The sequence below is a fragment of the Pleurodeles waltl genome, chromosome 1_2 (assembly GCF_031143425.1).
Source record: "Pleurodeles waltl isolate 20211129_DDA chromosome 1_2, aPleWal1.hap1.20221129, whole genome shotgun sequence".
Lineage (NCBI taxonomy): Eukaryota > Metazoa > Chordata > Amphibia > Caudata > Salamandridae > Pleurodeles > Pleurodeles waltl.
In genome coordinates, this window is record NC_090437.1 from 38,352,173 (window position 1) to 38,378,079 (window position 25,907).

At 46.5% G+C, this 25,907-nt stretch overlaps 1 protein-coding gene across 3 annotated transcripts in view; it reads right to left on the reverse strand.

Moving 5' to 3' along the window:
• Window positions 1-25,907, reverse strand: part of CENPC (centromere protein C) — a 904,489-nt gene that overhangs the window by 590,187 nt on the left and 288,395 nt on the right. For all 3 annotated transcript variants that reach the window (XM_069235766.1, XM_069235758.1, XM_069235777.1), the window contains exon 14: window positions 8,539-8,817. In XM_069235766.1, coding sequence (XP_069091867.1) covers window positions 8,539-8,817 — 279 coding nt within the window. The remainder of the gene's footprint in view (window positions 1-8,538; window positions 8,818-25,907) is intronic.

A 25,907-nucleotide genomic window follows, 5' to 3' on the forward strand; every position in this document is an offset into this window, starting at 1 on the left:
TATCACTTTTAGTGAGGAGCCCCTGAGATTGTCTCTGTAGCAGGTTAGCAGCATACAGACCAGCAGGACACAGCAAGCCGCACCAATGTAACGCTGGCCGCTTCTGCCGTGCACTGCAGCCTGAGGCTCTGAGCCTGCCTGCCAGCCAGCAATCAGCCCTTGGCTCGAAATTACGCTCTCCAGAACCTCGCCAGCCAACATTCAATGTTCAGTTGGATAACTGAATGACCCGGGCAGCCACACGTTCCCCCACACCTCCGGGCATTCTCCTTTGGGCCTCCAGTCCTAATAACCCCCAAGCCAGATGCCAGCCCCTCAGCAGACCCCACGCCAACAGGGTCCACACCAAGCAACAGAGGCACAGCAGTCACAGGACTATGAAGGGGGAAGAGGGAGTAGGGTGGGGAGCAGAGCAACAGAGCAGATTACCCACTTTCAGCTTTCCCTCCTTCAAATGGCGTTGAATGGCTTCCCATGATCTATCCACCTCCTCCGCGGCTGGATCGGATCGGGTTTTGGGTTGTGCCTGCTTGATCATTGAAGCAACCACGCGCTACGGAACTGGTGCAAAAGCTGCCTCTGATGAGGCAGGGTGCCAGGTTACTGGTGAGGCACCGTGGTCTTGCGCCTTGCTCTTTCCCCGTCTCTTCCTGCAGCATCACATCACGAAGTCAGGTATCAGGTTAACAGTAGGGACTTAATGGGGTCACCAGTATGCCAATTCCGGGGTTTGCAAAGTCCTAAGCAACCAAATATAGAGGGAGAGAGCACAGTCACTAGGGTCCTGATAGCAGGCCCCAGTGAACAAAGTCAAAAACACACTGACAAAAAGTGTGGGTAACCGTGCCAAAAGGAGGGTATGTTCCTACAAACAGTGTCCAGCACATGTATTAAAACAGGTGCTCTGTTCACTCACTATGTCTCAGGTATGTTAGGGACACAGTGGGGAATACTGCTCATCCAGCTATGCCCTCACATACAGTATAGTGTACCTGCCTTATGGTTGGAAGGCCTAACAGAGGGGTGACTTACATATATTCCATGCAGTGTGTAGGGGACAGGACACACAAGCAGTGTGCCATCGCAAGCTTGCATTTTTGGTTTGTATGAGGACACTATGCCTGCAATGGCAGTACTGGGTGCACCTGAATGCATGGTCCTAAAGCAGAGGTCTTCAAACTGGGGGATGGTTCCCTCTCGAGGGGCCTCAAGTGATCTCATCGGTGGCACCAATCTCTGGCCAAAGGAAGCATAATACTGATAGCAGTGTTTTGTTTTAGTGAGTGGCAGTCAGCCGCTCTGTAACAGGCCATCAATAACCTCTTTTGTCATTTATATTCTGGCTCGGAGAAGGTGTCAAAATGGAAGAGATTTCAAATATTCTTCAAACCTCTCACCACCCATTTCTAATAATCACAGTGTGGATAATTTTACACATTATTAAAGCCTACCTGACCATAAAAATATGTTTGGCAATCGTATTTGATTGCAATTTTAAATCGGTAACAGAACCCAACTGCAATGTTTAAATAAGTCTAAACCTATTTAAACATTGGCAGTTTAATAAAATAAGTGTGAAAAATGTAGGGGGGGGTCCCCGATTTTTTTTTCCCACGGGGAGGGCGCAGCATTAAATAGTTTGAAGACCACTGCCCTATAGGGTGGCAAAATCAGTACTGCTGCTGCACTCAGGAGCCTACCCTTACTACCTCCTATCCTGGGTACCTAAGTACCATTTACTAGGGACTTGTGGTGGCAGTTAAAGGTGTCTCCAATTGTGCCAATGCATCAAAACAGTTTTGGGAAAAAGCTCTGGCCCAGGGAAACTGGTTAGCAAGGTCTCTAGGCACTAACAACTTCTAGGCTACATCACATACCAGGCAAAAAGTGGGGGTTTACCATGTCAAAAAGAGGCCTTTTCTCACAGCAAGGGCCTGATAGGGAGGCCAAACCATATACTAATATAGTGGATTGCGAGAATGGCTCCCCCACCAGAGGATATGGAGTCATTAGCCAAGGGCTGGGTGGGTATGGAACCCCAAGAGGTGAGTATCTAGAAGACCCCCAACAGCTAGGAGAGCATAGGTAAGTTACCTGGTTGTCCCATAGGCTAACTATGGGGGACTTGGAACAATGCAATAAAAGGACCAGACCGGTGGAACCCAAGGGTGGATCCCAGAGGAAGAATACCTGTAAAAGAAAGGGTCAGAGTCCTGTCCACGTAGGTGTGTCCAGGCAGGGCAGGAGGCAATGACCACCCTTCTATGGGTGAATATTAGGGACGACTGTGATGGGTGAAGGCTGGCTGAGGAGTCCAGGAGCTGCAGAGGAGTTCCTGAAGTGATCTAGGAGCTGTCCTTCAACGGTCGCTGGATTGCAGAAGGGTCAGTGGTCGGGGGGAGCACCAACAAACACAAGCAAATGCAAGCTGGAGCTGAAGATTTGCAGAGCTGGAGAGGACCAGCAAGGACATGGGGACTCGACCCTTGGGGGGGTGGAGGGGAATCCAAGCTGACCCAATGGAGACAGGAGGGCCAGCAGAAGCAGCAGTCAGAGCCGCCACAAGCAACCCACTGGCGGCAGGCACAAGTCTCAGTGAGGCCCAGACAGCACACCAAAAGAGGAGCAGCAGAGAGGAGACTGTCCTTGCATAGGTAGAGCGCTGGGGCTACATGGAGCCTGAATATCGATCAGAGAAGGAGTCAACAAGCTTTGGTTGCTGCAACAGTCATGGTGCACAGGGACTTTGTCCTGGAGGAAGAGGCAAAGGCTCACCGACTCCCTGAGGACCCCTCAGTAACACCACCTGCGTTGGAGAACTTTTTGTAATCCAGAGGATAGCAGATCGCAGCAGCCAGATGTCGCTGCCGTAGGTGCCTGCAGATGCAGGGGAGTGACTCCTTCACTCCAAGGGAGATTCCTTCTTGCTTCATTGGTGCGGCTGAAGTCTTGCCGACCCCAGAGGATGTACAACCCTTGAAATGTTGCAAAGTGCTGACAGGAGAAGCGGAAACAATGTTGCAGGGCGAGGCTGCCTCGGTGTTCTAGTCCTGTTCGGTTCCTCCTGTGAAGTCGAGCAGCGGTTCCGGTGGCGAGGGGCAGAAGAGGTTATTGCAAAGGAGTCCTGGTGGGGTCTTGCAGGCCGAATCTGGGGGTCCACCTGCAAAGGAGTCCCTCAACAGCCCAAAGGGTTGCTTAATCACTTTGCAAGGTTACCACCTATCAGAGGGGGTCAGACGTCACCTGCCTAACCTGACCACTCGGATGCTCCAAAGGCCTCTGCAGATCTTGGTTTCAAGATGGCAGAACCAAGTGGCCACCTGGAGGTGCTCTTGGCACCACCCCTGGGGTGGTGATGGACAGGGGAGTAGTCACTCCCCTTTCCTCTGTGTAGTTGCATGCCAGAGCAGGGACCAAAGGTCCCTTGATTCGTGCAAACCGTATTATGCAAGGAAGGCACCAAATGTTCCTTCAAAGCAAGCCGGTGCCGTGGGGAGGCTACCCCTCCCAAGCCTTGTAACCCCTATTTCCAAGGGAGAAGATGTTGCACCCCTCTCCCACAGGAAATCCTTTGTTCTGCCTTCCCCTGCTCGAGCTGGTCAAGCAGCAGGAGGACAGAATCCTGTCTGAGGGGCTGCGGCACTGTGGGCCACCCATATACCCTGCAAGACTAGTAGGAACAGAACTGGGGAATCCTCTAAGGGCCCCCAGAGAGCATGGAATCCTGCTACCAATACTGGCATTAGTAATGGGGTATGATTCTAACATGTTTGATACCAAACATGCCTAGGTTTGTAGTTACCATTACGTAACTGGACCATAGGTAATGACCTATGGCCAGTACATAGCTAAAATGGCTTCCCTTACTTACGATGTCCAGTGAATTGGAACTGGAGTTCATAGGGACACCTATGGTCATGTAGAGGTGCCCACACACACAGGGATCTGCACCTTGCCATAGGGCTGAAAAGGACCTACCATAAGGTGACTTACAATGACCTGGTGTAGTGACCAGCAGTGAACGGGTGCATGCCCCTTTTCACACACCCTGCAAATGGCAGGGCTACGGCTGCAAACAGTTTGCATGGGCTCCCATGGATGGCATAATACATGCTGCAGCCCATGGGGGACTCCTGGTGTACCAATGCCCTGGGTGCCTAAGTGTCATATATTCAGGACTTACAGGGGTACACCAGTATGCCAATTGTGGGGTGTAAAGGGTACCAAGACAACCACATTTAGAGAAGAGAGCACTATCACTGGGGTCCTGGTTAGGAGGATCCCAGTGAAAACACTCTCAGCACACAGACAACAGGCAAAAAGTGGGGTTACCATGCCAAAAAGTGTGACTTTCCTACAGGTGGTCTCAAAAGGTAGGAAGTAGCCCCATTCGGACTATTTGTAAAATACATCTGTCCAATGTCAGAGACTGCTACTGGGCAAAGTGATGGTGAATCCTGCCACCAACTGGATGCGGATGATGGTATGAGGGCAGATTAGGAGAGTTTGGAGGCTGGTCTGCCGGGGCGGATTGGAGTTCGGTGGATTCACCTGACTGCTGGCTGAACAACCCAGAAGGTCTGTGGGTAAAACAGCCTTGGCCATGCAGAGGATGGGAAGCATGTGCAGCACGGTGGCTCAGGGGCCTGGCCAAAATCCCTTTTTGTGGCTACGAAAGGAGCAATAGGTCAGGTGAGGGTGAAGAGGGGCCACAGAAAGGCTTAAGCACCTTGTTGTAGCCTGGCTCTCCTTAACTTGCTCCAGAGCCGAATCTGTCTCGTCTCTGAAGAGACGGAAGCCATCAAAGGCCTTATCCATCAGAGATGATTAGAAATCCCCTGAAAAGCCAGTTGTCCTCAACCAGGTGCGGCACCTCAAGGCCGCAGTTGATTAAGTGGCCTTTCCCAGTGAGTTTGCTGTGTATAGTCCACAATGTATGGTGACGTCGCTGCATTTCTCCAGTCGGCGACAGCCTGAGAGAGTACGCCCCAGGCCTCCTCCCAAACCGTTAGCAGCACCTGTGCAACTGTGTCAGAAAATACATTGCAGTAATGGTCCAAAAGCGATGCAGTGTTTACAGACTGCAATGCCAGAGTGCTGAAAGAGAACACCTTCTTCCAAAGAGGGACCAGCCTCTTGGATTCCCTGTCCGGGAGTGCAATATGGTCTGTGCCAGGATTAACATGGGAGGTAGAGGTTTGGACCACCAAGCTCTCTTGGGCTGGGTGGGGACATTTGGGTCCTGTGAAATGGGGGAAAGCGATGGGCAATTGTCCAATTCAATCGAGCCCCTGTGCTGGGTGTGGATCATGTGCCCAGTACGTCAGTGTGTTTGTGAGGGATTTGTTGAACGGGAGTAGCAGTTCTGAAAGGAAGACTCACAGTTTCAGCCCCTTCGCCAAGACATTAGTCTAGACCAGTGGTTCCCAACCTTTTGACTTCTGTGGACACCCATTTAATGATTACTGGAACCCGGGGACCCCCACTGAATAATTATTGGAGTCCGGGGACCCCCGTTAAGTCATTACTGAAAGCTGGGGACCTAATCTGTTAATAATGTCTACTTTTCTAAGCCGTCACGGACCCCCTGAAGAGGCTTCGCGGACCCCCAGGGGTCCCCGGACCACAGGTTGGGAACCACTGGTCTGGCCTGACGCTAAGGGTAGGCTAAGGTCCAGGACCTTGGCTGCCTTCTGCACCATCATCGCAAATGGCACTCCTCCTTCCATATCCATGGTAAAGGGAGAAAGCATACCAGCATCTGGGGAAATATCCAGTCCACTGGCCTCACCCAGTTCCTCACACCAGTCCATGTTAGTTTCTTCATAGAGCTGGTATTCTTCAGGGTCCAGCAACCCCTCTCATTCCTCCCCAAGTCATAGCTCAGAAGAACAGGGCTTAGGCTCTGGTCTAAAAGGCATGGCTTTTGACACAGTGTAGAGCGATGCCCCTCCAGCTCCGTGTCAAAAGTGAGGGATCAGAATGGGGGCGCCGGGAGCTTCCGCATCGGGACTGGTCTTGGGGAAGGTTAAGGTGATATGACCAGAGGTGGTCCAGATACAGGGAAGGACCAGAAGGTACCCCTACCACCTTCTTCCCACCTAAAGGCACACTGGAGTGGTCAGGCCATCCAAATATGAGCCGCATGGCATCACAGAATTTTCATCGTTGGATGGGGGTCGCTCCAGCTCCCTGAAAATGGGGGAGGCACAAAGACAGCTCAGGCACAACTGCAGACCCAGCACTAGAATGCTGATGCTTCCACGTCTCATCGGCTGACACGTGCAGAGAAGCCAAACACCTCTGACTTCTTCCTCCTGTGGCAGGACTTAACTGAGTGACCTGATGACTTGTAGAGTGACGAAGATCTCAGACTCCGCGACTGCTTCCGGACCTGTCATGGCGTTGCACGTCGAGCCGCCAGAAACTTGAGGGATATCTCCCTAAAGGTCTTCAGGGTCATGGCACAGCAGTCAGAGCAGGCCTTGGGGTCATGGTCGTGCTTGAGCCACTAAAGGAATACATGATTTGGGTCGCTCGCTGACATTGGTCGATGACAGGAGATGCAAGGCTTCAATCTGGCCTTCTTAGTTAACACTACTCCCACACCAGGAGTAGAACCTCGAAAAACTTGAAAATACGTTAAAAAAAAGTCCAACAAAAAACAACTAGGGGTAGCTCTTCTCCAGATGAGCGCTGGCTGGCACAGAAAGAAAAGAACTAACATTAGTGTCCTGCGTGGCCACTATATAGGCACTGCAAACGTCACTTCTAGCACGGACAACACCACGCCAAACAAAGCCACCAACCGGCATGCAAGGGTACTGCTCACGAAAATCTTCTGGATCCAGTCTGATGCCTGGCAATAATTATAAGGTAAGGAATCTGAGGCTAGAAGCCTCTATCACATATTGACTATTCATTCTGGCAAACGCAATGGCTACCAGGAATGTCACCTTCCAGATAAATGTTGGAGTTCTGACTGATGCCTGGGTTTAAAAGTAGGACACTTTAGTTTAAATAGAACAAATGTTAAGTTTCCAGGATCGAGAAGGCCTTCTCATGGGATTAAACATGCTCCTTCGGTCTGTAAGAAAATCTTTGGTCACAGGGACAGTGACGAAAAAAGTAGGGAATGACACTTTTGCCATATCATCAGACAATTGTCCCTTAAATAAAGAAAATCAAAAGCTCCCTTTAGCCAGCTATAGAAGACACAGCGGTAAACGTTTGGGCAAGCTCTCAGTTCAACCTGCTCTTTAAAAACCTTAAGCCAAATCACTTTTACAAGTAGTAGTATATACATTTAGTGGAAGTGTACATTGATTCTTCCAGTATATTAACAAAGATATGAGAGAATAAGCGGTCATATTACAGGTACTCAGGAGCCAGGGTGTCCACTTTACTTATGCCACAGTTGGAACGGAGCAACTGATTACAAAGGGTGGCAAGCACACACTCCACCAGCGAAGCTGCAGAAACAGGTGGAACAGATCTGAATACCACAGCTGTCTCAGTCAGATCACAGCTATCACAACGACTGAGTTATAAGAACTATAACAGGGGGACTGTTGGAGGTAACATGGTGCACAAACAATTCAAAAGGATCATCTTTAAGTAAGCCATAATACCTGTCCTTGAGAGCTCAAACCCAGAAAAGGTGGGGAGGTCATGCCCAGCTACACAAAGGAGGGTCACTCTGAAAAGGGATGAGCACAGCAGCTCAAGTAGCAGTAAAGTAATTGTACCTATAGTCTGTTCTCTGAGAACCATTACGTTTTACATGTGCACTAAAGTACTTTTCTTTACCCAAGAAAAGCACTGGCTTAGACAATCAGACTGTATTGCTAGCTAACTGCAGTAGTCTGAGTTCGCATCCACCACCCCACCTCTAAATCTACCTCTCTGAGAAGCGCCATTCTGCTCATCATCGGCACAATTGGTACTCAAGCGGTGAAGGGATTGCACCTGGCCCAGTTCTGCAGAGGCATAGAAGGGCATCAGATTCTAAAAATCCCTAATAACCCCATCCCACAGAAGACACGTGAGATCTGCTTGTTCTATGATATTTCACCTACCCCATCCCCACCCTCCTTCAATTGGGGTCTGAGATGTGACTTTGAGCTCTGATGGGGACCATTTCTCCTTCTACAGAAGCTTCTCTTATAATGATTTGCGTACAAGCAGGCTTGTAAAACCTGAGCTTCCTGAAACATATGCTTCCTCTTGAAACAAGGAATGAAAGGAACTAACAGCAAAATCAATGGTGACAAAAAGTGGATTAATTGAAGAGCAGAGAATGTGCAGAAGATGAGACAAGGCTCAATACCAGTAAAATTGAGGATGACTCCTCTTAACACTTTACTTCTCTTCCTTCTCTCACTCTGTGTTTTTCAGGAGAATTGGGAAGGCTAAGTTGACAGAGATGACAACGAAATTACAGTATCGAAGATTAACCATGTCTTTAGACCACAGTCCCCTAATAGAAATGTCTGTTGGACAACATTTGCAGAGAACAATAATACATTAATAGCTTACTTGATGAAACACTCCGATTGAGTTTTCTTGACACCCTTTTCTTTGGCTTAGCTGGAGAGGTTAATAAATCTTTCTCTGGATTTGCAGTAGTCGATGCAGGTTTGACTTTGCGTCCTCGTTTGGAAACAGAGGAAGGAAGTTTAACTACATTTTGAGAGGGAGATGGCTCAGGGACTGGCATTTTTTCCCAATCATCACTGAGTGGCGAAGGCAGATGCTCCATATCCAAAACTCCATTCTTTGTGTCACCATCCGCTTGATTTTGGCTTAGTTGTTTTTCTGCAAATGAAATGGTGCATTTTCTGAAGTAAAGTAGAGATTACTAGTCTTCCAGGTCAAATTTTCTTTCAAGATATTCAATCGCGTTTGGCCAGGGTTTTAGATTTCACACAATAAAACAACTATGAAAATAAATTATAAATGTAGCAGTTTTAAATGGAGGAAAGAGGAAAAAGGCAGTAAGAGGAAATAACAAAACAGACTAATTAAATTGACATTAAAAAAAGAGCAGCTTCATAATTTGATCTGAATGCTCTTTCACTGATGTCTAGGACATTGATTTTTTTTTCTTTTCAACAAGATTTTATTGGAGAATCAGCAAATAATACTGAAAGATTAAGACGTTTCAAATGTAAAAGCACTGCACAGTTCATTTTTGCAACTGAAAAAGGCATTTGTACAGCAAAACTAAGTCCTATACAATTGCACAGACCCCAAACAAGGTGTAGACAGAGTGCGATAAAATGGAGGGGTTGAGCCAATAGAATGAAGATAGAGTGGGAAAGTCAGAAGGTCGGAGAGATAGAATAAGGAGGAGAAGGATAAGTTGTATAATAGTATAGGTTGAGAGGAAAAAACACTTTTGAGCTTTGCACAGGTGTTATTCAAGAAGGCTTACATTTTCAAGGTATATATCCAGTTTCTACAACAATAAACAGGAAGAGTTTTTGTTTAAGTCACAACTATGTAAACTGTTGTCCATGCTCCTAGTGAAGCATACCCAGGACCACCATGTATGGTGACAGATTATGTTACAGTTTTTACATTTGGAAAGGATGGTTGTTACTCCAATACAAAGTACGATTTCAATCAGGAAGAGATCTCAAATGTTTAGTGAGTCTAAAAGTGGAGCATCTGAACAGGCCATGACTCTTAGGGAAACGATTAAATGATTTAGGGATTAATATGTTTGCAATGAAAGAGTAAGTGATCAAACTCATTGGAGAGCTTATCACAGTGCCAGCATGAGCCTGATTTTGATAAGCTTGGTTTATACAGTTGTGCAGAAGACCAGAGATTTGTAAGCAGTTCAATCTTTGCATTAAAGAATTAAGGGAGGTATTTTGTAATGCAGGAGGGTGTGCCCGTCTCCTCCAATAGGCAAGGGGAATAGGCTCAATATTATATTTAGAGCAGGAGTACTCCTGTTGATTGTGTGCATTGTTTGGCTTGGAGTTCTTTTGTAAGACTATAAATCTGACAAGTGGAATGAGGATTGGTCGAGACTTTTTCAAGGAAGAGTAGGCAATCCACAGGATGAGGGTGCTTGTACTCACGCAGAATAACTTGACCTTTCAGAAAGTTGCAGAAATCATAAGGGTGTAGGCTGAACCTTTCAGGCAGCATACCAAAGATGAAGTTGTTACTGAATCACCAGCTTTTTAATGTAAAGTATATCGTGAACAGCCAAAGAAGATTGGAGTGGGATCAATTTTCATGGCAGCAGTGAACCACAGTGAGGTCTATTATGAGTCTTATTTTATGAGTGAATTATCTATCTAGAGTTTTTATCGCCAGAATTGAATCCTTATTGCTCTCAAAGGAGTGAGAGACACCAAGTTATTTGATTGTGAGGGTACTAATAAGAAAAATATGGCTGACTAGGTCAATCTCAATGTCAACCCATGCAGGTTGGGTAGGGCGGTTCGGGCGTAGCCACCAGGTAGTTTGTATGGCCAGATAGGCGACTTGATACTTTTTTTAATTCGAAAGGCTCAGGCCACCCATTCATTTGTTTGCATAAAGCTTCCGCATCGAGATTCTTGGTCTATTATTTTTCCAGGTAAAAGACAATATTAGAGTATTACCAGAAGTATAAAAAGAGGTAGAGAGATTAATTGGGAACACACTTAAGAAAAAGTTAATTTCGAAGTCAACATAATCTTAACCATTTCTATGTGACAATACCATGTAATCAACACACAAGACTACAAATCACTTAGTTTTATAATCTTAGTAAAGTATTTCTATATTGAGTCTGGTGCCTTCAATGATATCACCAAATTCAACTCCTAGGTATTTTAGTCTAGAGGGTTGGCATTTTAGGTTTCTATACATAGCTATGGTTGATAGGCAAAGCATGTTTAAGGAAAATAGTTCTGTTTTTTTTCTTGTTTAAGGAGTACCCTGAGACCCGAGGCATCCTTGGAAGTCTCAAAAAGTCCCCAGGACAGCCAAGTCCTCAATTGCTGAAAGAATTAGGAAATCATTGGAAAAAGCCGCCAGTTTTCAAGTGAAGATGTTAAAAAGGATACCGTTTATATTATTTCTTTCTCTGATGGAACGGAGAAGCAGTTCTATTGAAAGTAGAAAAAAAGAGGGGGATATATAGCGCATCTTTGTCTGGTGCTCTGTGCTAATCAAAATTTATCTGAAAAAGGACCAGTACATTTGATGAGAGCTGAGGGTTTATGGTAAACAACCATGGCCATGCATATAAAGCGGTACCCTAGGTTACATTTTTCCAGGGCAGGCCTGAGGAAAGTCCATGAAGCTTTCCCAAACGCCACCTTCTCCGCATCTAAGGCAATAGCCATGGTGGTAGAAGTAAACTGTTGAACAAGTTACTTACCTTTGGTAATGCCTTATCTGGTAGAGACAAAATCTAGATACAGATTCCTTACCTTAGAATTTCCCCCAGGCGTCAGTATGGATCCAGAGATTGTTCTCAAGCAGTACCTCTGCTTGCCATTAGATGAGGTTGATTGTCTCAGCGTCCTTCGTCAGCAACATCTGCGGCTGGTATTACGTCGCAAGGCCTGCATAGGCAGCACCCCGGCGCGCTGACATTCCACACCAGAAGCACAGAGCCTTGAAGAACATTGACCATTGGTGCATTAACAAATTAGGCCCTAAAAGGGGAGTCGTGATCTCTAGAAATCAGTTTGAAGAGTGGGAAGCATGGGTGGGTCGGTAAAGAATCTACAATTAGATATTCTCTATACCAGGTAAGGTGTTACAGATAGTAAGTCACCTATCCATCTGATAGAGAAATCTAGTTGCAGATTCCTTACCTTAGAATAGCTACCCAAGCAATTCCATTCTGGGAGGCGGGTCTGCAAACTAAGATCATACTAGGAAGTCCTGCAGGACCGAACCAGCAAAGTACCCATCCCTACAGACCTGGTGGTCCAGGCAGTAAAAGTTAGTAAACATGTACAGAGAAGTCCATATTACCACCTGACAGATACTCAAGGACTGGAACTCTGCATGCGAACCGCAGTAGTCGCAGCTGTAGCTCTGGTAGAATGACCATGCAAAGCGTCAGGGGGTTGCTTCTTGGCCAGTGAGTAGAAGGTCTTGATGCAGAGCATGACCCATCTGGAAAAGGTATGCTTCTGCACTGCCTGACCTTTCTTCACATGCACATACCCTACAAAGAGTTGGTCATCCACCTGGAACTCTTTTGCACAATCAAGGTAGAACGCCAATGCTCTCTTTGGGTCCAGGCGGTGGAATCTCTCCTCTTCCTTAGAAGGATGCGGGGGTGGATAAAAAGTAGGCAAGGTGATGGATTGGACTACACATATTGGCGCAACTAGTTTTGGCAGAAAATAGGCCCAAGTGCAAAGCACCACTTTGTCAGGATAGATGGAAAGGTAGGGCAGCTTATATGACAATGCCTGCAGTTCACTCAACCTGCGGGATGCAGGCGGCAATGAGGCCCAACAGCCTCAGTGTCATTCTCACCGAAATCCAGGATGGAGTCTGAAACATCGGTATCATAGCCTGAAAATCCTGGACACACCGCACGGGAGGATAAGCCCAAAACTGAACTGTGTCCAAAACAGCCCTGATGAAAGAGAATCTGAGATGGAGTTAGGTATAACTTTGGAGAGTTTATAGTGAACCCCTGTGAATGCAGGAGGTTCGCTGTAGTCTGGAGGTGGGAGACGACATCCTGGGGCGAGCCTGCCTTCAGCAGCCAGTCATCAAGATATGAGAAGACTGAAACCCTTGATCTCCGCAGATGAGCTGGGACCACCATCACCTTGGTGAACACCCGATGGGCGCTGGTAAGGCCAAAGGGTTTGGCAGGTAGGACAGGAATATGAAAATAAGCATCCTGCAAGTCCAATGCTACTATCCCAGTCTCCTGGGACCAGGGCAAATAAAACCTGAGCCAGAGTAAGGATTTTAAACTTCTCCTTCTTGATGAAGAGGTTGAGGGACTGAAGGTCTAGAGCAGAGTAGAGGCCTGTGTCCTTTTTGGGTACCAGAAAGTAGCAGGAATAACAAACACAACCTACATCTGGCACAGGAACCCTCTCTATGGCTCCCTGGGCCAAGAGAGCCATAAGGTCCTCTCAGAGAAACGCCAAATGATCCTCAGTCATCCGATCGTAGGATGTGGCATGGTTGGAGGGTTAGTATCTAAGAGGAGGGAATAGCCCCTTTGGACTAGCTGCAAAACCCACCTGTCTGAGCAGATCCTCCCTCCGAGTGATTCCTGAGGGGGGGAGGGTGGTTGGAACACTGGCTTCGGTGGATCCCATGAAAACTGCCCTGCAGAGGCTGAGCAGCATGCACGGCACAGTGGCTTCCTTAGAACGTGGTTGAGCACCCCTTCTGTAGATATGAAAGGAGTAAATACCAGACATAAGAGGATATGGGATCATGGCGAGGACCACGGACCTGACAGTAGCCTGAGAATCCTTGAAGCGCTCAGCGCAAAGTGTGCTTTTTCTCCAAAGAGACGGGTGCCATCAAAGGGCATGTCCATAAGATTGGCTGGAACATACCCTGGAAAACCAGACCAGGTGGACATCAATGCTCAGCAGGCGGAAGAATTGTTTTTCTTCCCAAGTGTGTCCAACTTCTTAGATTTCTTATCCGGGGCTGTGGAAGGGAGTGTCCCATGGGACATGAAGGCTTAGAAAACCAATCTCTTAGTGTTGGAGTGTGATGTAAGGAAACTTGAGTCACCCGGAGCAGGGCAATAGTACTCAATTGTCCTGTTCACAGGAGCCCCATGGCTGGGTTTGGACCAGGTACCCAGTAAGGCATCTGTTAGGGCTTCACTGAAGGAGTACAGAGGCTCAGAGGATAAAGCTCCAGCCCGAAGCATCTCTCTCAGGAGGTTAGTCCTGACTGCCACCTAAGGCAAGTCAAGGTTCAGGACCTCAGTTGCTCTTCGCACCACCACAGACTATGAAGGATGGGAAGCATGCCAGTATCTGGGGAGATGGCCAGCTCACTGGCTTCACCCAAGCCTGTACGCCAGTCCATAGGGTCTGGGGGTGGTATTCCAAAGGGTCCAATTACCCATCGCATTCCTCACCATAACCTAGCCCATAGGAAAAAGGCTCTGGATCTGAAATAGGAGGTACAGCTCTTGTCAGCGTCATACAACGCCTACCCAGCTCCATGATGGAGTCGACAGTGGGAATGGGGACGGTGCTGCCAGGGGCGCTGAGAGTGTTAGTGTCGGGTAAGGTCGAGTTGGTACAACAGACGCCATCCCGGAATCAAGTATGGATCCATGGGTGCCCATCGGAGCAATGGCCGAAGCTGCTGGTGCTGAACCAGAAAGGGCTCCTTCAGGCTCTGCGGGGTTTGGAGGCACACCACTGGTTTTGGAATGCTCAAAGTGAGGTGCATGGCCTCATAGAACTCCTTCAGTAGGGCAGGGGTTGTACCAGTTCCCAGAATCTCAGGGAGGCAAAAGGCATCCCAGATGCAGGTGTCCGCAGAAGGGGGCCTAGAGTGACAACGCTCCCTCGTCTCGTAGGCCGACAGACGTGGGGAAGTCGAAGAACAATTCACCTTCTTCTTGTGCCTCGACTTACCCAATCATCCAGAGGACATGGAGTGTGGGGGAGGGAACAAGGGGGGACTCCGTGACTGAGCCCACGATCTTCCTCTAGAATGAGAATTACACAGAGTCGAGTGCCAGGACGCCATCAACATTAGGGGCCGCCTCGAAACCTTCAGATGCATGGCCGGACACTTGGAGCAAAATTTTGGGTCATGGTCGAGCTCCAGACACCAAAGTCACAGACATCGTCTGATGACTGTTCCCACAGGGCTCGAACCCAGTCGTCCTTGATGACATCCCTCGATGCACCAGAGGTTGACGGCTCTAAAAATCTTTGCAAAAAGTTAAAAAATGTCAGTCAAAATTTGACTGCAGTGTAGCTCTCTTTGGAAAAGTTCAGGCTGGAATGGAAAGAAAAGAACTGACGTAAGCACACCATGATGGCGCCTATATAGGACCAGCTGTATTACGGTTTACAGCGAGGCGGATTGAGCCCACTGTCAACGAGCGCGATTGAGCGCGTCTTTTCATATGGATTCCCTTTTTGCCTCTGTCACAAGCCACAGCGCTTTAGCGGTCAACGCAACTGAGCAATTACCTATCAGTTATTCACCATTGACATAGGGGTATGTGTTTGTGTACGTCCTAATCATCTTTTTACACTGTACCTGGGAAGCAGATTGCACTAGTTACTGAACAGGTTCTTTAATGGCATCAACATAGGACCTTACATGAATTGCTGGGTCATGATTATTACAATGTATAAGCGTGCAGAGACACCTTGACATCTAAGAACCAACAACTGCACAGGTGTGATTGCGGACACAGGTTTCAGTATGGATTAGATTATTTATTGTGTCCTGATGAGATCCTATAATTAATTGAGGGTCAAAACGTCGTCGACTAAACCTGAAACAAACTATAGACAGTGGCCCACTGCCTACAATTGGGTTTCTACAAATGGACATTCACTGATTTTGGTTGTTTATGGCTCCTTTGGAAACCATTCTTTTGATGTAATATATGAATGGACTTTTGAATTGATTCATATGGGTTCCCTGTTTGTTTTTGGGCTCTCTCACAACCAAAATGCACTCTGCACTAATGTTTGGTGATGTGGCGAGTGTCAGTTCTAGCAATGATTATTGCTATTTATTAATGTGGTTGTTCCTCCCCCTCCATTGCTCAGACTAGGTATATTATCAATACAATTGTGATGGATATCATCATTAACCAATAATATGACGGCCCAGGTTCCAGTAGGTAGTGTCGCCTTAGTAAGTTAGAAGGTATAACATTCTCCATTCTAGGAGCTAGCAATTTAGTATACATTTTATAATCAGTGTTGATTAATGATACAGGGTGAACGTTTTTTGCGTCCATCAGGTCCTACCTTCTTTCGGTATCACTACTTTTTGGGGTTCTGAAATTGACCCAGATTTCACCCAACGACTCAAATTTATTAAGCAGTTTAATCAAGTGGGGTAGTAATGTATTTTGATAGCACTAATACAAGGGGGTCAGAAACCCATGTGGTCCTGGTGTTTTGTTTGTTTTAAGAGAATTAATAGCCTTTATTATTTTATCCAACTCAAACAGTTTATTAACAGCAGCTAAATCTTTACCCACTTGTCTCTGTAGCTGAAGTGAGTCCAAGACGTTTAATTTTGCAAGCCTCTAAGTTATTCCTACTCCTGGCAGAGGATGGGTGTAGGGAAATGCCTCCCTTGGCATGGTTACCCCTTAACGTTTTGCCTTTTGTTGATGCCAGTTATGATTGAAAGTGTGCTGGGACCCTGCTAACCAGGCTCCAGCACCAATGTTTTTTTCCCTAAACTGTACCTTTGTTCCCACAATTGGCACAGCCCTGGCACACAGATAAGTCCCTTGTACCAAGGGCCCTGAGGCCTGGGAAGGTCTCTAAGGGCTGCAGCATGTATTATGCCACCCTGGAGACCCCTCAATCAGCACATGCACACTGCCTGACAGCTTGTGTGTGCTGGTGGGGAGAAAATGACTAAGCTGACATGGCATTCCCCTCAGAGTCCCATGCCCTCAACCCACTGCCTGTGTGCATAGGTAAGTCACCCCTCTAGCAGGCCTTACAGCCCTAAGGCAGGGTGCACTATACCACAGGTGAGGGCACAGTTGCATGAGCACTATACCCCTAAAGTGTCTAAGCCAAACCTTACACATTGTAAGTGCAAGGTAGCTATAAAGAATATATGGTCTGGGAGTCTGTCAAACACGAACTCCACAGTTACATAATGGCTACACTGAAATCTGGGAAGTTTGGTATCAAACTTCTCAGCACAATAAATGCACACTGATGCCAATGTGGGATTTATTGCAAAATGCACACAGAGGGCATCTTAGAGATGCCCCCTGCATGCCAGTCCGACTCAGAGTGTTAAGTTGGCCATTTCCTGCCAGCCTGCCACCACCAGACAAATTTCTGGCCACATGGGGTGAGTGCCTTTGCCACTCTGTGGCCAGGAACAAAGCCTGCACTGGGTGGAGGTGCTTCTCACCTCCCCCTGCAAGAACTGTAACACCTGGTGGTGAGCCTCAAAGGCTCATGCCTGTTGTTACAGTGCCCCAGGGCATTCCAGCTCATGGAGATGCCCAGCCCTCCGGACACAGCCCCCACTTTTGGCGGCAAGTCCAGAGGAGATAATGAGAAAAACAAGGAGGAGTCACCCACCAGTCAGGACAGCCCCTAAGGTGCCCTGAGCTGAGGTGACCCCTGCCTTTAGAAATCCTCCATCTTAACTTTGGAGGATTCCCCCGATAGGATTAGGGATGTGCCCCCCTCCCCTGAGGGAGGGGGAACAAAGACGGTGTAGCCACCCTCCAGAGCAGTACTTATTGGCTACTGCCCCCAGACCTAAACACACCGCTAAATTTAGTATTTAGGGGCGACCCTGAACCCAGGAAAGCAGATTCCTGCAACCTACAACAAGAAGAAGGCCTCTGACCTGAAAGCTCTGCAGAGACAATGAAGACGACAACTGACTTTGCTCCAGACCCACCGGCCTGTCTCCAGACTCAAAGAACCTGCACAGCAATACATCCAGCAGTACCAGCAACCTCTGAGGACTCAGAGGACTGCCCTGAACCCCAAGGACCAAGAACCTCCCAAGAACAGTGGCACTGTTCAGAAGCAGCAACAAACTTGCAACTTTGAAACATCTTTAAAGAGACTCTCACTTCCCGCCAGAAGCGTGAGTCTTCACACACTGCACCCGACGCCCCCGGCTCGAGTTCAGGACAACCAACACCGCAGAGAGGATTCCCAGGCAACTCCAATGATGTGGACACCCTGAGTCAACCCCCTGCACCCTAACAGCGACACCTTTAGAGAGGATCCAGAGGCTTCCCCTGACAGCGACTGCCTGGTAAAGGAACCTGACGCCTGGACCAAGCACTGCACCCGCAGCCCCAAGGACCGAGAGCAACCACCTACCAGTGCAGGAGTGACCATCAGGCGGCCCTCATACTAGCCCAGTCGGTGGCTGGCCCGAGAAGCCCCCCTGTGCCCTGCCTGTATCGCCAGAGTGACCCCCGGGCCCCTTCATTGTTTTCTACAGCAAACCCGACTCCTACTTTGCACACTGCACCCGGCTACCCCTGTGCCGCTGAGGTGTGTTTTGTGGGCTTGTGTGTGTGTGTCCCCAGTGCTCTACAAAACCCCCGTTGGTCTGCTCCCCGAGGACGCAGGTACTTACCTGCTAGCAGACTGGAACCGGAGCAACCGTGTTTTCCATAGGCGCCTATGTGTTTTGGGCCCTCATTTGACCTCTGCACCTGACCGGCCCTCGGTTGCTGGTGCTGTGGCTTTGGGGTTGCCTTGAAACCCCAACGGTGGGCTGCCTATGCCCAGGAGACTGACTGTGTAAGTGCTTTACTTACCTGAGAAACCTAATCAAACTTACCTCCCCCAGGAACTGTTGACTTTTGCACTGTGTCCACTTTTAAAATACCTTATTGTCATTTTAACCAAAACTGTGTGTACTACTGTTTTAAATCAAAGTTCTATACTTACCTCTGTGAAGTACCTTGCATTTTATGTACGTACCACAAATTTTGAAGTTCTAAAATAAATTAAGAAAATAATATTTTTCTATATAAAAACCTATTAGCCTGGAGTTAAGTTTTTGAGTGTGTGTTCCTCATTTATTGTCTGTGTGTGTACAACAAATGCTTAACACTACCCTCTGATAAGCCTACTGCTCGACCACACTACCAGAAAATGGAGCATTGGTATTATCTCATTTTGCCACTATCAACCTCTAAGGGGAACCCTTGGACTCTGTGCACACTATCTCTCACTTTAACATAGTATATACAGAGCCAACTTCCTACAATGGGTTATACAAGTCTGTGTAAAAGGACTCGAAGGGGCCTACGATTTTAGTGTGATCAACCTGTAGTACACCATTCCTATCTTTAATGGCTGGAATATTAATGGATGTTTTAGAATCTTTATGGGTTAAAGATAGGAGTTTACTAGCCTTGTTACACTTCAACACATTTTTGGCTTTAGTTGTATAGGACCATATGTGAGCTCTTTCAATTAAGATTTTTTTAGACACATATTAAGATATTTTATCCTGGCTGTAGAGAAGTGGTCTAGGGTTACATTTCTATCATTCTCCAGATTTTTAATCTGTCTCTCTAAAATGTTCAGCCTTGCGGTTCAGTGTTTATTATTTGTTGCCATAATGCTGAGCATCTCACCTCTGGTAGTCACCTTTATCGCATCCCAGATTGTCTCTATGTTCATATCTAGCATTTTATAATCATGAGAAAAATAAGATACAAAATGGGAGAGTGGCTCTTTGGGATCCTGGTCTGCTAATAGGGTATAGACCATTCTCCATAAGCAGTTTTTCGTATGTTGTTTAGAAAGGCTGATGGTTAGTCTAATGCATGTGTGATGTGAGAAAGATTGGTTCTATAGTGGGATTGGAGTCCAGATGCAATGGATTTTCACTGACAATCAATTCTGGACAAAGCTTTGTTGGAATGGGAGTAAAAGGTAAAGTCACTGCCTGTCATGTTATGCAATGTCCCTATATCCTCCAAATTGCTGTCCTCACAAAGTTTAAACATAGGTTTTTGCGAATGGTTGGGCCTATAGGCACACTCAGAGTCTACCAAGATAGGGTCACATGGTTAAAGGCTACCCCATAGGATCATTTTACTATACTTGGGCAGGTCATGCACTTTTTTGTTCTGTGAGATCCAAAATGAGGGCTCTTCAGCTTTGTGGAAGTATATGCGGTCATAAAAGAAGGAAACACAATCTAGTAAATGTAGACACGACATCTAACACACATAGTGTGCACTAGTGTTGATGATGCATTTAGCCTGTGTAGCAACCATGGTAAACACCCGGTTCTTCTGGTTTAATGCAGGAGAGAAAAAACTATTAGTAATCCAAGAATGCTGCATACCACAAGCCTCTATAACCCCCGCTCTAGTTTCCTGAAAGGAAATGATATCATCTTTCATTTTGCTGGAATAGTCTAGCATTTGTATTTGTTTGATTAGATGATGGTGACCTTTTGAATTAAGGTATATGCTCTTAAGAGATGATGAAGTAACCATAATGTAACCAACAGAACTTTTTAAAGGATGGGGTAAGGGGAAGGTAAAACACAAGGAGAAGAGGACGGTAGAGCTAAAAAAATAAACTAACAAAACTAAATTCAAGGCATAGAGAGAGCATACTTCACATTATCAACGGTCTGCTATGAAACTCGCCATATTGGATACCCAAAACCATAAATATCCTGCAGATCCACATACATCAATTTCCAGCCCACCAACCCCAAAATAAAGAAATAGGAGCCATGTAGGACTCAAAAGGTAGTCAACCAAGAGAAGAGAACTAAGCTAGAACGACAAAGCAGGTGAAATGGCAGGTGAGCACCGAACAGTAAGAAACAACAAGAAACATACCTCCAAAAAGAGGGGCACCTGATGTGTAACCAATATCAAACATATTTAAGCTGGGTAACAGTGAAGGGAGTCATAAAGAAAGGTAAATACTCCCCCCCTATGAATGCAATGAGATATAACACTTTAACTAGTAAATCTTAAGAGTAGGGTGTAAAACACGCTGTGAGACATGTTATAAATAGGTCCAAAAGAAAGCGCATTACTTTGTGGGCGCAATTTAGTTTATCTGAGAAAACAGTGTTGCAAAGATTATGCACGTAAAAGTAGGAACCAGAAACAATACAGTAAGTAATGTATATTATTATCTATAGAAGGCCTGAATTAGGCTTAGGGTAGAGTGGGATAGATCTGCAATAAACCAAAATATTGAAAGGAAATTGGTTAAAGAGCCATACACACGTCCAACATGTTCTAGGCCATTCTTTCTTCAATTACTTTTTGTTTGGGCGATTTACTCTGACTATCTATAGATTTCACTCTCTGTTCAGGTAATTTCTTGATTGGACATATAAGCAACTTGAAACAAGTAGACACAAATGAGAAACTACCTAGAACATCAAAGAAACTAACTCAGGCTGTAAAGAAAGCAAAATCAGGCAGCCAGCTTATACCAAAATACCTAAAAAAGGTGAAAAGGTACTAAAATCAATCCAAACAAGACATTCCTTGACCTAAAAGGTTTGTGCTGCTTACAGACACTTGCACCCTACTACAACCCAGCAAGGCCCCTGTGTCAACCACCTCATACCCAAGGATCAAAGTGATAAAGAGGCAGGTTCCTGTATTCAGTGACACACATCCCAGGGCAGCGGTCAAATAACCCTGATTGAAGAAACCCCTGAAAATAGATACATTTAGGTTAGATTTGAAGGTCAATCTCATGGGTTAGCAACTAAAGAGTATCAAATAAAGGACCACTCCCTGCAACTCGTCTGCCTTATTACTCTGATCAAGAGCCCTATAACCTGCTACAAACACATAGCTCAAAAATAACTGTAATAACGAACATTTAAATGTTCCCCCTTGTTGTTGATGACAGCAGCATCTAGCAGCCTAATGGTATTTTGAGAAAGGTGGGGTAACAAGCTCAAGTAATACACAGGAATCATCAAAATGGATAGACAGAAATATGATGTGCTTGTGAGATTATCAGACCCTACTGTACAAACGTGGGTGCCAGGCCTTGCTTCCACAAAACACCCTGATGGTACCCCAGATTTGCGATAGAACATTAAGACATCTAAAGTGGGATGAGAACCTGTAGGAAGGTGGCTTTGTATATACTATATCATAATGAGATATAGTGTGGACGGTGTCCAAGGGTTCCCCAGAGGCTTAACAGAGGCTAAAATAGATAATACTAATGCTCTCTTTTGTGGTAGTATGGTTGAGCAGTTAGGCTTATCAGACTGTAGTGCAAAGCATTTGTTGTACACATACAGACAATAAGGGAAGTACAAACTCAGTGACCAACTCCAGAACAATGGTTTTTATATAGCAAAAATATATTTTGTTAACTTATTTCTAGAACCAGAAGATTCAGTTTGCAGGTAAGTACATGAATATATAAGTATTCTACATATGCATCAATACCACTTTTATTAGAATTGGCAAGTTGTACAGTTTTCGAATAAATGGCAATAATCTGTTTTAAAAGTTGACAGTGAAATTTTCAGAAACAGTTCTTGGGGGGAAGAAAAGTTAGTATGACGTGAAGGGAAGTACAAGACTTACTGTTCCAGTCTCCGGGGGTTAATAAGTCGACGGGTTGGGATTCAAGTTAACTCCAAACACCCACCACCAGCAACACGGGGCTGGCTGGGTGCAGAGGTCAAAGATGAAGCAAATTTAGCATGGTCTCCTATATGGATTGGAGGCACTCGTTATCAGGCATGGTTGATGGTAAGTATCTGCGTCTTCAGAGGGCAGACCTGGGGGGTTTAAAGGAGCACTGGGTGGGGGGGGAGGAGGGGGACACAGGTCAGCACCAAACACCCTCCTTCAGCAACGCAGGGGCAGCTGGGTGCAGGGTGCAACCACAGCGTCGGGCTCCCAATGGTGTTAAGATGCTGCAGTGGAAGGTCAGGCAATGCAGTGACTTTCCCTGTGTTGCCTTACTCCTTATCTACAAGGCCATGTAAAGCCACCCAAAGTGGCTTTGTAGATATGTGATAGCAGCCTGCGCTACCAATGCGTCAAATAAAGTGACTCATCGGTGGCGCAGGCCACTTGCAAATCGGCACCTTAGTCTATTTCATCAAACAAGAGTTTTTTTTTTTAACATCAGAAATGCTGAACTCACATATTTGAAGGTGCACTCATATGTGAGAATGAAGGAAAAGGTGACTCTGTAAAATAAAATATTTGCATAGTATCACACAATTTGAGACCCATTTACGGGTCAAGTACATTATACTTAGGTAAAGTAGATTATTCAAGTTATTCGACCTGCAGGTCTAGTAACAGTTTTAAGACTTTTCGAGGCCTGCCCTACTTATACTCAAAAAGGCCTTTGTTCAGGAGTTAACTTCAAAAGAGCCCTTTCAGGTGAAGCACAATACCCTTTCAACCAAGTCCAGTCTCCAGACATCAGTGGGGATAATCAGTCCATAGTGTGAGGGCAGGACACATCCTATTCACATGTAAGGTGTGAACAACCCTCCCTCACCCCAGCCCAGGAAGACTATCAAGATGCAGATTCTTCTTCTGTCACACCCAACACCTCCTGCGTGATGGCTGTCTAAAAAGTATGCATCAAGTGGAGCTGTCACTCTGCCCCAGGTGTGGACTGGAGTCAGGCTGCAAGGCACTAGAGTTCTAAGCACAGAGAAATACTGACTTTCTAAAAGTGGCATTTCTACAACAGTAATACAAAATCCACCTACACCAATAAGCAGTTTTTCTCACTGCCATTCCAAACATACCAAACATGAACACGCTATTCATCATAGATCAGAAAATACCACTGAGACATATAGAAGGGAATTTCTAATGAGCTCCTAGAAGAGGAGCAGCACTCACAGTAGTGAGAAACTAAATAGGCTGTTTGTCACCACTAGGACAATTAGTACATAAAAATATATGTCCTACCTTTTACATACACAGCACCATGCCCATATGGCTATCTAGGGCCTACCTTAGGGGTGACATTGATGTAGTAAAAAGGGAGTCTAGGACTTAGCAAGTAGTTGAACTTGCCAAGTCAATGTGGCAGTTAACTGCACACATAGGCTCTGCAGTGGCAGGCCTGAGACAAGTTTGAAAGGCTACTCCTGTGGGTGGCGCAGTCTGCATTACAAGCCCAGTAGTAGCATTTTAATTTACAGGCCTTGTGTATTTACCATACCACTTTACAAGGGCCTCACAGGTAAATTCAATGTACAAGTTACTTACCTTTGGTAACAATATATCTGGTAGAGACATATTCTAGTTGCAGATTCCTCACCTTAGAATTTCCCCAGGCATCCAACTGGATCCAAAGATTTTTACTTCCAGCAGTACCACTGAGCACCGTTAGGTGGCATCCGTCGACTCCGTGGGCGTCGTTGGCGACGTGGTCGCTGTGATGACGTTGCGATCGTATATAGGTGCTGCTCTGGCGCACTGTTGTCAGTTTCTTTTCACGACTTTCCACACCAGAAGCGCAGAGCCTTGAAGAACACCAAGAATGGTGTGGGGAGGATGGGTGGGTTGGTTGGTAAGGAATCTACAACTAGAATATGCCTCTACCAGATATATCGTTACCGAAGGTAGGTAACTTGTACATCTGATGGAGACTTCTAGTTGCAGATTCCTTACCTCAGAATAGATACCCGCGCAATGACATCCCCGGTGGTGGGCTGCAAACTAAGACACCAAAAAGTCCTGCAGGACCAAACAGCCAAAATAGCCGTCCCTGCAGACCTGACTGTCCAGGCAGTAATGCTTGGTGAACGTATGTGAGGGTGCCCACGTTGCGCCTGGCAGATATTCAGGACTGGACCTCCACGTGCTAATGCTGTGCTAGCAGCAATTGCTCTGGTTGAATGAGCGCGCAAACCCTCAGCGGGTTGCTTTTTCACCAAAGCATAGCACATCTTGATGCAGAGGACTACCCAGCGCAAGATACTTCTCTTCTGCACAGCCTTCCCTTTCTTCACACCCACATATCCTACAAAGAGTAGATAGTCCACCTGGAATTCTTTGGTGCAGTCTAGGTAGAAGGCTAAAGCTCTTTTTGGGTCCAGACAGTGGAGTCTCTCCTCCTCATGAGAGGGATGTGGGTGTGTGTAAAAAGTAGGCAAGATGATAGATTGGACTACGTGAAAGGGCGTTACCACTCTGGGAACAAAGGAAGCCCTGGTACAAAGCACCTCTTTGTCAGAATGCACTGCTAGGAATGGTGGCTTCGAAGAAAGAGCCTGAAGCTCACTTACTCTGCGAACAGAGGTGATGGCAATCAAGAAACCTGTTTCAAGGGTTATGAGCTGTAGAGGACAGTTGTGGAGCAGCTTGAAAGGGGCACATATGAGGTATATGAGGACCAAGTTCAAATCCCACTGGGGCAAGATGAAGGGGACGGGAGGAAACATAGGATTGAGGCCTTTAAGAAACCTCCCTACAATGGGAGATTTGAAAAGAGAAGGTTGGTCTGGTAGCCCTAAGAAGGCAGACAAATATCACTTAAGGGTGCCCAGAGCAGAGCCCTAATGGGCAAGAGAGACAATAAAGAGGAGAACCTCAGAGAGGTGGAGAGAGGGGATCAACAGATTTTTTGATACACCATGCCACAAATTTCTTCCAACAACAGGCATATACCGTTTTGATGGCGGGACGCCTGGCTGCCAAGATGACATTACCAACTTCGGGTGGAAGGTCAAAAACCGCTCAATCTCAATGCAGGGAGGCGGAGACAGGACAGGTTCGGGTGGATAACGGTCCCCTGCTGCTGCAACAGAAGATCCTTCCGAAAGGGGCAGTCTGATTGTAGGATCGATGGCCATGCTTAATAGCTCGGGATACCATACTCTTCTTGCCCCATCCGGAGCCACCAAGATTACTTGGGCCCGGTCTTGCCTGATCTTCTTCAGAACTCTGGGCAGAAGTGGTAGTGGCGGGAAGGCGTACAAGAACCCTGAGTTCCACTGTTGATGAAAAGCGTCGCTCAGCGAGTGCCGCCTTGGGAACTCTAAAGCGCAAAACAGCTGACATTGTGCGTTCTCTGCGGAGGCAAACAGATCTAACCAAGGCTCTCTGCATTGCTGAACGAGACCTTGCGCCACCTCCAGATGGAAACGCCATTCACGATCGACTATGCATCGACGGCTGAGTTTGTCTGCTTTGACGTTCAGAGACCAGGTCCCCAGAAGGACATCCGTAAGTGCTT